The 15,171-nt window shown below is 32.9% G+C and overlaps 2 protein-coding genes and 1 long non-coding RNA gene across 3 annotated transcripts; 1 reads left to right on the plus strand and 2 right to left on the minus strand.

Annotated features, from left to right (window-relative positions):
• Nucleotides 1–4,453: 4,453 nt before the first annotated feature.
• On the plus strand, nucleotides 4,454–7,084 carry LOC137820584 (large ribosomal subunit protein uL18c-like). The gene is made up of 3 exons (XM_068624729.1): nucleotides 4,454–4,770; nucleotides 4,859–5,020; nucleotides 6,835–7,084. The coding sequence occupies exons 1-3, from the start codon at nucleotides 4,597–4,599 to the stop codon at nucleotides 6,982–6,984; spliced, it is 486 nt and encodes a 161-aa protein (XP_068480830.1). The 5' UTR covers nucleotides 4,454–4,596; the 3' UTR covers nucleotides 6,985–7,084.
• A 2,219-nt stretch (nucleotides 7,085–9,303) lies between these two features.
• Nucleotides 9,304–13,276, minus strand: LOC137821003 (protein TIFY 3-like). The gene is made up of 5 exons (XM_068625389.1): nucleotides 12,814–13,276; nucleotides 10,316–10,421; nucleotides 10,066–10,234; nucleotides 9,857–9,914; nucleotides 9,304–9,748 (listed from the first exon to the last, which is right to left on the minus strand). Exons 1-5 carry the CDS (start codon nucleotides 12,954–12,956, stop codon nucleotides 9,601–9,603), a joined length of 624 nt encoding a protein of 207 aa, XP_068481490.1. The 5' UTR covers nucleotides 12,957–13,276; the 3' UTR covers nucleotides 9,304–9,600.
• On the minus strand, nucleotides 11,921–12,504 carry LOC137821004 (uncharacterized). The gene is made up of 2 exons (XR_011082728.1): nucleotides 12,364–12,504; nucleotides 11,921–12,144 (listed from the first exon to the last, which is right to left on the minus strand). It is a non-coding gene; the product is annotated as an uncharacterized lncRNA (long non-coding RNA).
• Nucleotides 13,277–15,171: the final 1,895 nt, after the last annotated feature.

Genomic DNA, 15,171 nt, shown 5'->3' on the forward strand with positions numbered 1-15,171 from the left:
CCTGACGTGTCATTAGAATGTTCATGTATCGCTTCCTTGTGAACCTTCATGATGATCTTCCCGTTTGGAGATGGAAGCTTCATCTTAAGGTGGATCGTAGAGACAACTGCATCTAACATATTCAACGAAGGTCGACCCAACAACATTTTGTATGACGAGGGGGTATTCATAATGATATACTTGACCATGATGGTGCTTGTCGCCTCGTCGTTTGAGTAGGTCGTTCACAACTCTACATGAGTTGGACTTCAACTTGCTCACCCAAGAATCCTACTAGGATCCCATTGAATGATTTTAATTGGTCACGAGGGATATTAAGGTCCACGAATGTGTCTCAAAACATGACATCAAGGGATCCTTTATCAATCAGGACCCGGTAATGATCACGAATAAAACCACTAGGTCATCCTCATGTGGCAGAACGTCCTCTAAGTCGGTCACTGAGAAACAAATGGGTGGGGTTAGATTCATTTTACGACTTCCCAAAGATAACATCGATCTCACTTAGCATTTTCAGCTTGAATAGGTCCCCCCATCCCAATGAATTAGGCCAAAGATAACATATGAGACAATGTGATGATCTTGAAAAACCCAAGGTATCTAACATTAGCTACCAAGGTTTTACCTGCTAACTACTTTAGATTCTAAATTAGTCTTAAAATTAGAAATTAATTTCGAATCTAAAGTAATTAGTAGCTAAAACCTTTGTAACTAATGTTTGATACCTATTTAGAAACTATTTTATAATTTTTATTAATAATAAAAACTATTTTAGATATTAATAATTTTTTTAGTTTATAAAATAGTATCTAACTTAGTCACTATAGTGATTAATTATTTTTTATCTCTAAATTAGTTGACATTAATTAATTTTCTTGTAGTGTACAAACATGTATGATAGATGATAAGAATAGGTAACTTTAAGATAAATGATATAGCAAGAATTCTCATAGGTGGATTGCTTCCCAACATGAATAATCCAAAGGTTAACATTTCCCCTAAAGACAAAAAAACACTTAAATATGTATGACTTGCATAACATGATTTGATCTTTTCTGTGTTTGTCTCTTGAGAGTTATGAGCTTACTCTTATATAAGTCTTTAAGTTGCTCTATGTAATCTTCAGTAATAAAGTTTGTTTTTGTTGGATAACATAATCTTTGATCAATTTGCACAAATACATTTATTTATATATATATATATATTTTTATTTTATTTTATTTTATTTTATGTCCAATTTTATGTATAGAAGGTTTCACTTCCCTATAAGTTATGCGAGTTGTAAAAAAAGAAATATGAAATAATATATAACAAATAATGTGCATTAATATTATATGCAAATAATATGCTTCGCGTTTGTAAAGATCAATTGATTCTTAATATAAATATTTTGAATGTTGTTGGAATCCTAAATTTCCTTGTTTAAAAAATAGTTCTTCAGATGTTGATTATAAATATTAAGTTTATTAGAGTAAATTTAAACTTATTCATTATAAATTATTTTATGTACAAGAGGGTTCGTGTAATTACAATTTAACATATGTTTGATTAACAATTACAAACAAATATACTTACATCATCTTGTTCTAGATGATACTCTTAAAAAGTTTAATAGAACTTCAACTTCATAGACCATACATTAGGAGATTCATTAAACATATATGGTAACATGTAATATAGTATGCTCATATTATTATCATCAAAACTTATCTGTAAAAGGATGATCTAATGATCTTAGACAAATATAGATCGTCTAAGTCTTAACAATACCATTAACCTATATTGACAAAAATAATGTTAGTAATATTTTTCAGAAAATAATCTTAATCAATTTTAACATAAAAAAATACATATCAGTGTACAGAGTATCGGAAGAAAGATCCGCAGCCGAAGCTCGTGGAAGGCCCCACTGATAAATTGAAAATTGATGCTCTTGGCGAAGCTAATGCAAAGTCACTCTTGGGTCACCTTGCTTCTGATAAACCAGGTAGAGTGGTGGATGATTTTGCAGATATGCCTCTTCTCAAGGATGCCTTGCATCATGATAGGTCCCCATCCACGCAGGGGTTGTCCACTCCCACTTCGGATTTCCCCGAACTGGGGATGATAAGAAATTCACCTATTGTTATGCAAGCCAAGGGCTCAAAGTCACATTCAGCTACAAATCCTATTGATGATCATCATGTGGAGGTCTCTGCTCTTGTGGTTGTACCATCTTCGTTGCATCCTACCTCTCCTCGGAAGGCTAAATCACCTGCAGATTCTAAAACACCAATTAATACTCCAAATGATGGTCAGCATGTGGAGGAATATGTTATTGTAACTGTACCATCTCCGTCACCTCATACCCACCCTCGGAAGGCTAAATCTCTTGGGGATGTTAAAGCACTATTGTTGGTCCTGCAAAATCACTTTTCCTTTCTTGATGGTTTGAAAACTACAGATGTTGTTTAAAAATTTTGGGTTGATCCTAATGAGATGGAGGAGGATGTCAGTGATATTGAGGAGGAAATAGTTTGCACTAAAAGAAAACCAGGGAGACCACCTAAGGGGACTGGTAAATCTAAAAAAACTGCTAAGGCAGTTTTCTCTACAACGTCGCAATGAAGGTCTCTTCATTTTTCTAGAATGTTAGAGAACTGAGAAATCACAAAACTATGGAGATGTTGATTAGTTTACTTAAACTATATAAACCCCTCCTGGTTTTTCTTACTGAACCCATGATGTCGTAGACTGATGCTTTAGACGTCCTTTTCAAATCTGTTAATATGCATTTTATGGCTACGTCTCCTATTGTTAATAAAGTTGCTAGATTTTGGTGTTTGTCGGTTCCTAATCTTGTCCAAAATTTCTTGGTCAATGATCAATTTATTTTTGTAACTTGTCTTGTGCATGATAAATATTTTAGCTTTGCAGGTGTTTATGGTGCTAACACATACTTGGCTAGACGGTTTTTGTCGAGGGATCTTAGTTCCTTCACAGGGCCTTGGTGTATTCTAGGAGATTTTAATGTTGTGCTCTCAGTGGATGATTGTAAAAGGGGTAGCTCCTAATCAGATTTCTTGTAATGAATTCCTTGATTGGATTAATACTAATTATTTCTCTTGTATGCCTTTTACTAGATCTTGTTATACTTGATGTAATGGAAGAAGAGGGTAGCATAGAATTCATAGAAGACTGGATAGGGTTTTATGTAATGGAGTGTGTCTGGATGAATGAGATTCTTGTACTCATCATGTTCTTTTTAAAAATTGTTATGATCATTCCCCTATTCTTGCTAGTCTTTCTAGTAATTCTTTGAGGAAAGTTATCCATTTTTGTTTCTTTTCTATGTGGCTTCAAGACACTTCATGTCCGAAGCTTATTCATGGTTCTTGGGCTAATACGGTTGTTGGTTGTCTTGTGTTTATTTTGCAACATAAGTTAAAAAGGTTGAAAATTGAGCTCTGAGACTAGAATAAAAATTCTTTTGGTAATGTTCACAATGCAATTCTTCTTAAGCAGGTTCTCCTCCTCGGTATTCAACAAAACTTAGAGACTGTTAGTTTGTCTGATATTGATGAGTTTCTCTATCAAGAAAATATTGCTAAGGAGGAGTTTGATCATGCTTTCATTGTCAATATTTATTTTGAAAAGAAATGGCTAAGATGTTATGGTTCAAAGATCCGCATATTTTTATATTTGTTTTCTTTTTTAATAATACTTTTCTCATATGATAGCATATGATTGTTGTTACTTGATGTGTTGTCAAGTTGTATAATGATACCTAACCTGAAAGCTTTTATAAAAAAAAAACATAAAAAAATACTTATATTAACATGAATTGATAAATGATGTTGAATCGGTAAGTCCTTACCTTAGGAGAACCAATGATATCCAAATCAAAATTAAGTAAAGGATGTACCAATTAAAGTTGAATTAAAGAAAAAAAAAACATAAACATACGAAAAGAAAACTTAAGAAAATTTTCAAATTATTACTTTTAAATAAAGTTTAAATATATAATTTTAAGTACTCTTAAGAATTTTAAAATTAGTAACATTTTTTTATCTTAATTTTTCTATAATAAGCATTACAAGTACACTAATTAATTCAATGTACATATCATTATCATCAAATTAATATAATTATTCAATATTAAGTATTAAAAACACCAAAAAGGTTTTAAAGTTGCCAATTTAGGTGAAAATACTTATTTAATCATCTTTTTAAAATTCTAGACAAACCTTCTCTTTGCTTTAGAAACATCATATTCTCACATTTCTCACATTACATTATTATTCCTGCATCCTTACATTTTGAAAGCTTTATATTTATAGTTAGAGAATCATTATAATAAAAAAAATAATATAACTATAATTTGAGAAAGTAGTAGGAGATATGATCCAAAGAATCAACTAGAAAACTTAATTCAAAAACCTAATAAAAAAACAAAATAATTCTGAAATCCAGCAAGAAATTTAAAATAATACTAATAAAAAAATCAAAGTAGACGCTTGAAAAGAAAAAGTGAGGAGAAGTGATTGTGGTAGAAGGATAAGGTGACGATAAACTGGAGAAACGGTTGTGTGTGTGATTACTGTGAAGTTGGAAACAATGTTAGCTTCTTCTCTCTCCTTCCTCCATTCCTGCGGATTCCCTTCTTCTTCTTCTTCTTCTTCCTCCTTATCCACAACATCACAACCAAAACTCAAACCTTTTATGGTTGAAGCCAAGGTCAGGACCCGCAGGGAAGACAGAACTGCGCGCCACACTCGCATCAGAAAGAAGGTTCATTCACTCACTCACTTTCCCCAATTTCAATTTTCACTCTCTCTAAAGGTGAAAGCTTTTCTTTTTCATTTTTTTCCTTTGTCAGGTTGAAGGGACACCCGAGAGGCCCAGGTTGTCGGTTTTCCGATCCAACAAGCACCTCTCTGTGCAGGTGATTGATGACACCGCGATGTGCACGCTTGCTTCAGCTTCCACAATGCAGAAGACCATTGCTGAAGAGTTTAGTTACTCCGCTGGCCCCACTGTTGTGAGTTATTTAGATAGTGTTTTGTGTTGTGTTTTACATGCTGTTGGGATTTTGTTGCTGCATAATGTGTTAAGGATTGGTAAGGGAATTAGTAAATTTCCCATGTGGACTTCAACATTAAGGTAGCTCACTCTTCCCCCTTAGGAACAATACCTCGAATACAATGACCCAAATGGTGTCCAAATTGCTTATTTTTTGTTTTGCCCTTGACTTTGAAAACCCCTTTTTGTCTCCCGGCATTATTTACATAAACTTTCATCCCTTTGTCTAACTATGATATGTTGCTGTAGAGTTACTTGGTGATATGTCTAACTGAGGGAGGGGGACAGAATCCGTGTGCTCCATGGCTAGAATTTTGTCAGAATGGTCGCAGAGTAACTGTCTAGTAACTTAACGGGTTTAGACTGAGTGATGAAAGTTTTGGTATTAAGAAAATGCAAGAATGAAAAGTGGGGATTTTAAATGTTAGAGGCAAAAACCAACTATTGTGGTACTGAACAGTTTACTTGATGATATGTCTAACAGGGGTAGGGGTCAAAATTCGTATGTTCCATGATTGTTTTGTTGTTAGAAATATTACCAAGTAACTCTCTATTAACTTAAAATTGAGCGATGAAAGTTTGGGTATTTACAAAATGCAAGAATGAAGAGTGGGTGATTTCAAGTTAGAGGCAAAAACCAGCACTTGGCAATTTTGTAGGGAAGATAAACACCATTAATCATTAAATTAAACACTGATTTGTTGAAATGAAATCTGTAATTAGCAACTCTACTCAAAAGAAGAAACCATATGCAGTTTGAAAGATGTTGTTCACTGCCCTCACATTCACGTGGCAATGGCTAGGATCTCAAAGATTGACTTCATGTTGTCATAAGTCATTGCAATTCTCGTCATTTTTCTTTCTCTCTGTTTGTCAATAAACTGGATGGAATATCTTTTAATTTTTGCTGCAAGATCTTTGGATATAAATTTTAAATGTGGCACTGTAGAAACGGTACCGTTAAAAAATACCATGGGAGGACCCCAACTTCTGTGTGTGACCATATTCCAGAAGTTTTCCTCTTGCCAATTGATTAGGTGATACTGAGGGAAACAAAAATAACATGAAGAAGGAATCCTTGGGTTCTTGAGTATAAGTATGCACGTATATTTTTGTAATAATCATTGTAAGTGAGCTACATCAGTTGCAGTTGAAGGTTCTATTGTCAATTTTTGCATTAGTTGGATAATGAGTTTCTTGGCAATGGATTCTTGCTTAAGTTCCCTCTGAATCTCTCATGACGATGTACTTTCACCATGCCATTTTTTATTCTTTTGTTTTTATTTGGTTCACCACACAATATAACTATAGAAGAAAGAAACCATTTACATCTTTAACTGACCATCAGGGTTCATATAGTTTCATTAATTTTCTCAGATGTTTTAATGTATACTAAAAGCAGGATGCAAAAAGTCAAACCAAAGTGGCTACCCAACAGTGGATTTTACATGGTTTCGTCAGAAGAATACTCCAGTAACTCCATAATCTACTAAAATTTTCAATTAATCTAATAATCTTCAAAGCACAATTGTTATCTGCACCAAAACAGTTGTATCATTCCGATTCCTTTCATTTTACTTTTAGAAATGTCTAACTCTATCGCATAAAGACATTTTTTCAATGGTTATAATCAATGCCCTTGTCACCTTTGGTTAAAATGTTTTCTAGCCATATCTTTTTTCTCTCCTTTGCTTAAGAGGTTTTATTGCCAAATCTTATTTTTCCTCTATATACTAAATGGTGGTCCTGATCTTTTGAATTTTTTGGTTTCAGGAAGTAGCAAAGAGGATAGGTGAGATCATTGCAAAGTCCTGTTTGGAGAAGGGGATCAAAAAGGTGGCCTTTGATAGAGGGGGATACCCATACCATGGCCGTGTTCAAGCACTTGCTGATGCAGCTCGTGAACATGGCCTAGATTTCTAAATTAAGTAGTCTCAGTCCTTTGTATTTCATGTTTCAATTTGTAACCGGAGGTTTCAACAATTCTTTATAATGACATTTTCCTCATTTCAAGCTACTTCAATATGATCCAATGGCTCTTATTCATTCATCATTTTCTTTTTAGTTGAAGACTGTTTGTAACCTCTAGTCACCCTAGAAATGTTGACAATGATTATATAGAGTTCAACTCTTACAAGCATAAAATTTTTGGCCCAACATGTAATATTTAGAAGCTAACAGAAAGCAATGCATTTCTTAAAAGCCAAAGTAGGAAACTGGAAAGAGAATCATTTCAAGCTACAAGTACACTGTTAAAGAAGACATGTAATCTGAAATTCTGCAGATAACTAGGTTTAGCCAGTGTCAGTACCCATTTTGTCAATTTCTGCTTAAATTGCCTTGGTTTATTACTTGCCCTTCACATCCAACATCACATTGCATGCTGCATCTTCCAGAAGAATAATCATCAAAATAGTACAGCTGAACACCTCCAATCTGCTATACTTCCCTTGACAAGTCCATCCTCCTAGAATTGGCAGTATAAGGTCATGTTACGACCATATCCTGTTTTATAGCTGGTATGATGTTTCACTAGATTCAATCACTGGCTTTGCTGTATGTAACTTGCAATTAGGCTGTAAGCCAGGGCATGTTAATTAGATTATGAGAGATGCTCTGAATGCATTATTTAACTATATACATGATTGACTCATAATTTTAGAAGGTGACTAAACCTGGTAAAAACTCTTTTACCTTTAGCATAATCATGAAAACAGGAAATTGCAGTCAAAATGAAATAAAAGTAAACTGTTAACAGTGTTACGGATTCCTCAATTCAATGCATTGATCTTTACCTAAGGCACTGACAGTGGCTGGATACACCTTGTTCAAATAAAACTCTAGTACTATGCTCGTGTAATTAGACAATCTTCAAAATTATGGACAGGACAATCTTAGAATTCATGTGAACTTGCACACTGAACCACTTAAATTTATGCAAAATTCACTGAACATTTTGTATAAATCATACTTCCTCCATTTCTTTTCATCTGTTACATTTTTTACCAAAAATTGTTCCTTTTTATACCAGTTATATCTTTGCATTGACTTTAACTTTTAGCTATTTAATTTGCTTACAACTCTCCTAAATTCACACTGATAAATGAATTTGTTTTAATTCAGAGGTAAATATTTGTGACATGAAGTCTTTTATGAGTTTTTTTCATTGGTATTTGGCCTTTGCAATTACTAATAGAATAGTGAATCCATTTTTTAAAACATGTTGTGATAAGAACCAAAAATTCTATGAAACTTGGAATAGAGGATGATAATGCTTCAAAGATAGCAGAAACTATCTGGAGGTAGTTGAAGACTCCCTGAATAGCGTAGAAGATGTTGGCTATGCTCCCAAAAAAAATTATACTTAAATTGCTCAAAGTTACAACTTGCAATGAGGTTCTAGATGAACATAAAGAAAATGTGGATTTTGACTTAAATGTACCTGCAGACCCTTGACTTGATTTGAATAAACAAGTATTTCGCAAAATATTGAAAATTTATCTTCCTAAATTTTTATTTCTTCTTTTTTTTTTTCCGTTCAACTCTTTTCTCTACATTTCACTCATTTCTTCTATTTGTTTTTATCCCAATAATTTATTTATTAATCAAAGTTATCGTATTTTTTTCCTTCAAAGAACGGTGCGTATTTTAACCTATTTGTTTATAAGTTAAAGAGAATTTTAAATTAAAATATTAAGAATCGTATCATTTCATTAACTCGTTACTTTTATTTTAAAATATTTATCATTTGAAAAAAATTTTACATATTTCGTAAAAATAGCACTTTGAATATGTACTAGTATTAAAATTAACTTTTTTTGTCGTGTTAAAATTAACCTAAGCCCAATAGACACAACTAATATTAATATTTAAGTAATTTAAAAGTTTGTGACTAAAATCCTATAAAATTAGGTACATTTAGATTTTCTCGCAATTTTGGATCACACTTTACTTTCGTGTGAAACTTTTGTTACTTTTCTAGTCTTTTTTTCTTCTTAAATGAAATCTTATATTTATTAGAACTTTTATTTTTCACATTCTCGTTCATGCACAATTGTAGCCTCAAAAATATATTATCCTACTCTGCCGTATAGAAATTTTCAAATGTTTTCACAAATAGTTTTAGGTGATTCTTTGTGTTGCAAAGATTGTATGACATTAGAAAACTCAAGAACCATCAAATCCATCTTATTACAATTCTTTTCTACAAGGAACAAATATGAAGGATTAAAAGCTAAGAAGAAGTGGGAACATCAACATAATAGATTATCAGTTGTTCACATAATGAAATACAGGAAAAACAGTTTCATATAGGGTGATCAGAACACACAGCATACTTCCTAAACGTGCACAGATACACGCAACTTTCAAGTCACACTGTTACACCATTTCAGGTTCAATAGCTATGTCACATATAAAACACATTTATAGACTTCAGAACCTAACAATATAATTATATTAGTTTCTGTGATTCTACATGCAAATTCATGGTCTTCCACACTATCACAGAACATAGCATAGAACAAACACTACTTATGCTCAAGAGGCAGAGACAGTTGGATGAAATTCCTCCTCTGCTCGATTCAAGGAAATCAGTTCTGGAGCATTGTCAGCACAGAAGTTGTTCTCTATGTTATCACCCACTTTAGTGGTTGATGAGGAAGGATAAGGAGCTTTGCTACCCAACCTTTAACCAAAAATATTATACAAATAAGACCATAAACAAAATAGGAGTCTCTAAACTGAACAAAAAATATTAGATACCCCCACTAAACATGGCAGGTAGATAGTGTACCTATCTCGCCGCTTCTCAAGAAACCTTTGAAGTGAATGCCTGCGTGCTATTGGAAATTCTAAAGAAAGATGATGCAAAAGCCATAAGAGACTTGAATGTTTGTCAAATTAAGATAGAAGACAATGCAACTGCTATATGGTAAATTATAAAAAGACAATTATTTAAGACTACCATCTCCAAATCTAGCATGAAAATGGAAAAATTATCACCTTGCAGCCTGCAAATGGAATTCTTCTGTGAGGCAGCAATATTGTTAGTGATTCCATGTGGAGAAGAAGGCCTTGTGGGAACAGGTGAAATGAGGGTAGATTGGGTCCCAATCTTCTTCATTTCAGTAGATTTGGCAGCAGCAGCAGCAATAAGCATTATTTCATGCACCTGTTAGTATATAAAACGATGATTAGGATTGCATCATAAGATGCAAAGTTAGAGACTGGTAAAAGTGCAGCAAGGGCATACCTTTTCAGCAGGGATTCCATCATAGACACAAACACTCCCATTGTAGAATATGGTAAGCTGGTTTGTACTAGGAATCACTGCATTAAGTCCAGATGCAGGCACTGACCTAAAAGAGAAATAATAAATAATAAAAAATAAATATGCAACCAAACACAAACACATGTAAACCAATTGGTTAGAATGAACTCGATGGAAATTATAAATTGGACTTTTTAGAATCATCGATACTTTAATCCCTTTTTTTTTCTTATACTTTCTAAATTTTAGGTGATATGTTTTTTGTATTATTAAGGGATGTGTCAAGTCAAGCATTAATTTTCAGTAGAACTCCACACAGATTAGTACAAGTGCATGCTTGTTTTAGTTTTTTCAACGGAAATGGTCCTTTTTAAAAGCTCCTTCAAGAAGCTATCAAAACAAAAAGGTCTCTTACTCACAAAATAGGCTGATCCAAATACTAACTTAAATAGGTGTCTTAATAACTGTTGCTCTACAACATCGCAAGTAGCTAGGAAGCCATTGACTTTGGGTTCAATTGCCAAGCCATAATAGTCAATAGGCCTTAGTACCACCACTGTTAAAAAACTGTGATGCACATAAAAGCCTTGCAATTGGACCTAAACAGAATGTATGGGTGCACATGAATTTCATCCATTAAAGTATTGAAAGTTTTACTATTCTTTAAGTTTATCCAAACCAAAAGGTATTCTGCTGGGAGACAATGTGTGACTAAAAAAACAAGAAGAAACAGGGAGATGATTTGAGGCACATATCTTTAGATTGTCTAATACAGAGGTTAAATTGAGGTTTGCTATATTTTTAGGTGAATATAAAATATGAATTTCTATTTTGTATTCAACTTGACAGGGAAGGTGGTGTATCATATTTGTCATGCAAAGACCCTCAAATAGTAAATTGAAAAGGCATTAAGTTAAAGATGTAGATAAAGAAAATTCAGTATTTAATTTCATCTTAAGTAGAATTCTCTCTTTCCAAATGAATCCATCCATTATCCATGTCAGAAAATAAATGCCCAGAAGCTTTTTTAATCTAGAGTAAACCAAAGGCATTGACTTCAAAATGAGTCCCTGGTGAACAATAAAATAGCCCCAACTCATTTCCTTAGAAATAAGAAGACATTTGGTTAATGTTTTCCAGATTCGTTAGAATGTTTTTAGGATATAATTTAGGATACTTCAAAATACGGCATAACTTTTATGTTCATTCCAAAATTAGGGAGAAAAAGCCACAAAAACATGCTGAGAAAGAGGAAATGTTATACTTGAGATGCAAAGATGCTTTGAAATCAAAGGGTTATTAATTAAACAGGAGTAAGACAAGAGTGGCTCAAATTGGGATGAAAGTTCAAAAATACATGGGGTGGGTTGTTCTATGGGGAAAATTGAAGATCATAACTCATATAATCCAAAAAGTTCCATAATCAGGTATTTTAGGTCTACTTTCAAAGTGATTGGGTGATTGATTGAGACGTCACGAATATAATTCAAGCCAGAGACGGATTAAATGAAGAAATGTTTCAGGTTTAATTCATGATAATAAAGTACCTATCAAAGTCAAGCAAAACTTCTACAAGACAGTTGAAGAAAACCACAAAACTCTACAGTACGAGTGTTAGTCAAAATTTTCCACCTAGAGAACAAAATATGATGATAACACGTGCAGCAAATATGACAACATTAAGCTAAATGAGTGAACAAAAAAAAATGATAAGACTAGGATTCTTGCAATGAATACATCTGACAAAAAAATAGAACAGCGCCTGCTTAGGAGAAGAAGACAGAAACTTGCTTCAGTTGGGTGGTTTGATTCTGTGAGAGAGAGGATGAACAGAGGTTCCAATGAGTACTAAACATTAAACATGATCAAATGTCAAATTCTTTTATGAAAAATTATTTTCTGATAGAGTCAAACAGAATAAACCCAAGAAAATACTCCCTCTTCCACTTCCCAGAATTTCATTCTTGCAAAGGAAAAAGAAATAATCACCCAAATGAAACCCCAAAGCTTTACCAGCACACATAACTCACCCAATCCAGAAGATGGGTCCAATTAAAAAGTTCTCTCAATTCATCAGAAAACTTAAGGTAGGGTTACAACCTGCAAGTACAATCGAAACCCCCCACCGTTATTTTTTCCAACCATACATATCTCCAGCACCAAACAATACCCCTTTTCAGTCAACACAAAATACTACAATTTTTTATTTATTTTCATCTATAAAATGACAATAGAGAACCTAAAAGCATATGGGTCCTCTATCTGACCTCACACATGCGGAAACCATCAACACAAGCAAAACCACTCTTTTATTCTTCATCCATGGCATATCAGCATCCACAAAAATTGGCCAAGATCAAAAAGGGCAATTGCAAAAATACAATAAATGAAAAGGAAAAAACAAAAAAGGAAGGAACTTTGAGGGAAGAGGGTGTGTGTTTATCCATAGAAAGCGAGACAGAAGAGTTATGGCAACGTACTTGTTGGGTGAGGAGTCATTCATATTGGGTTGGACCAGGTGGTGTTCCTCCATGTTGGAACAAACTCCATCAGGCTTCTCCACAGGAGAGGGAGAAGATTCTAGAAGGGAAACCTCGGACTTGACAGTGACAGAGCCACCCATTGTTGTGGGAAAACGAGATCAGAAGGAGGGAAGAAGAAAGTGGGAAGGAGGAAGAGAAGAGATAAGAAAAAGAAGATGAATATTTGGGGAAGCGTGTCTGAGAATTGTTCAACGCGTCGAGAAAAGCTATGTGGATTCCTGTAACCTGCGGCCTGACCAACCAACGATGTTGCCGACCTTTTAATGGAGCACGTGTTTTTTGTGCTTCTGTTTTTCCTTTATTTTATTCTCTTACTTCTCTGCTTTGCGTCTCTCACAAGTTGCCCTCACATGGCCTACTTTCCCACTGCAAATTCCATGCCTTCATCTAATTTGCTTTTTATTTCATATTCAAAATCTTATATTATAAATAAATATTTATTGTTTTCATAATTTAAATACACTTTCTTCTTTAATCAGACATTTTTAGAAAATAAAATCGTAGATCGAAATTTATTATTTACTTAATTTGGACTTCAAAATCGTCTTACGTTTATATTTAACTTTATCTCAGAATAAAGTAAACATGTACCTAATTTTTTAAGGGGTATTCTTAATTTGTTGTTTAAACATGTTTAAATTACTTGCCTTTCTATTCAATTAAATAGTTTTTGGTGGACCATTAGGTAGTTATGATTAAACATGTATAATCATTATTTATTCTATGTTGAGTTTTTTTGCTCTCTTGAGGTGTTGGTTGATTACATAAATTATTTTTGAAACCTATAAAATAATCATTTGTAACCTATTCACAACTATTGGAGGTGTTCTCTTTTCTCGTAACTTTTTGTAAAAAAAAATAAAAAATCGGTAACTTCATTTAAAAAAATACTATTCAATAATTGTAGTCATTATCCTTTAATCAGTATTTCTAAGAATTTAATTTACATATTATTTTATTATTATTATAAAATAGATTTCAGTAAAATTTAATTATTTTATTATAAAGAATTAATTTAAATTAAGGGGATATAAATTTTGGTTTGAATTGACTGTGACTAACCATTTGATATTTGGCTAAGTGAAGTATATATTATAAGAGTGGAGAGTGTTGAGACGAAAATAAGATGCAAGTTATAAATTCAAGTTCTAATTCCATTACCCACCCCAATTGATAAAACTATGTTGTATTAATTACCTTCAAATCTTTAGTAAAATAAAATAAAACGATATTTCGGGGTGATTAAGTTAAGAAAAATAATATTTTTTATCTTATACAATAAATAATAAAATATTTACTACTATTATATTTTAGAGAGATAGGGAAAACTAGTTTCAAACAATTTTAATAATATTATGATTCTTAAATTATTCATCATGAATAATGCTAAATTTTGACATAAGAATTAAAATATAATGTTCTTCCTTTTAAATGTTGGGATCATCGATTGGAAGTCTTTAGTTGGAGAAATCAGTTTCACATTATTGCTTTATTATAGGTTTTTATTCTTTTGTTCTTCAAATTTTAAAAATATTATTGTTTTGATGTATTGACTAGTTGTAAGCATTTTATCTAACTTCCTTGTATTCATATTTGATCTTCTTTTTTTTATCATCAATAAAAAATAAATAAATGGGAATCACTTCAGGGGTGAATCCTTATACAGAAACCAACATCTAACAAATACCACCAAACTAACTAACAAAAGCCCCACCCGTTAAAATAAATCCTGAAAAAAAAACTTCAAGAAATCATCCTCATACACATCAAAGGTTCAAAATACCAATTAGAGTAGGAAAACGAAGCAGAGAGAATTTTTACCGAAATCCAAGACCAAACATTTACTTGCACCAAAGCAAACATTTCAGACGCGTCCACTACTCCTCTTTTGAATATGATAAAATTCCTGTGATTCCAGAGTTCACTCACCACCCCAATTCAAATTGTACTACACACAACATTAACCGAATCAGAAGATCGGCTCAACCTGAATTGGTCAAAGTTTGACTTAGGATCAATGTGAAACACAAACGAAACTCCAAGCCACTTAAAGCATAAACACTAAACGCGCCAAGCAAAATTACAATCGAAAAACAAATGGTGATAAGATTCTTCCTCCTTCCCACACAGACAACACAAAGAATTTTCAACCGACACCCCTCGCCTTTCCAAATTGACCCTAGTAGGTAGCTTATTTTGGGCCTATATTTGATCTTAGTGAGAGCTTGATGAACTGATTTGGGCCTATGTGTTCTTAATTCTCACGTTGAGAAAATTTTCCTATATTAAAAATAT

This window comes from Phaseolus vulgaris, chromosome 9 (genome assembly GCF_000499845.2).
Source record: "Phaseolus vulgaris cultivar G19833 chromosome 9, P. vulgaris v2.0, whole genome shotgun sequence".
Classification (NCBI taxonomy): Eukaryota; Viridiplantae; Streptophyta; class Magnoliopsida; order Fabales; family Fabaceae; genus Phaseolus; species Phaseolus vulgaris.

Bases quoted from the DNA above. Each gene is read 5' to 3' on its own strand.
- LOC137820584 (XM_068624729.1), top strand. From the start codon at position 4,597: ATGTTAGCTTCTTCTCTCTCCTTCCTCCATTCCTGCGGATTCCCTTCT. The intron at 4,771-4,858 runs GTTCATTCACTC...TTCCTTTGTCAG, and splicing joins ACACTCGCATCAGAAAGAAG to GTTGAAGGGACACCCGAGAG. The intron at 5,021-6,834 runs GTGAGTTATTTA...TTTTGGTTTCAG, and splicing joins ACTCCGCTGGCCCCACTGTT to GAAGTAGCAAAGAGGATAGG.
- LOC137821003 (XM_068625389.1), bottom strand. From the start codon at position 12,956: ATGGGTGGCTCTGTCACTGTCAAGTCCGAGGTTTCCCTTCTAGAATCT. The intron at 10,422-12,813 runs GTACGTTGCCAT...TTTCTCTTTTAG, and splicing joins AATGACTCCTCACCCAACAA to GTCAGTGCCTGCATCTGGAC. The intron at 9,749-9,856 runs GTACACTATCTA...TTTTGGTTAAAG, and splicing joins CTTGAGAAGCGGCGAGATAG to GTTGGGTAGCAAAGCTCCTT.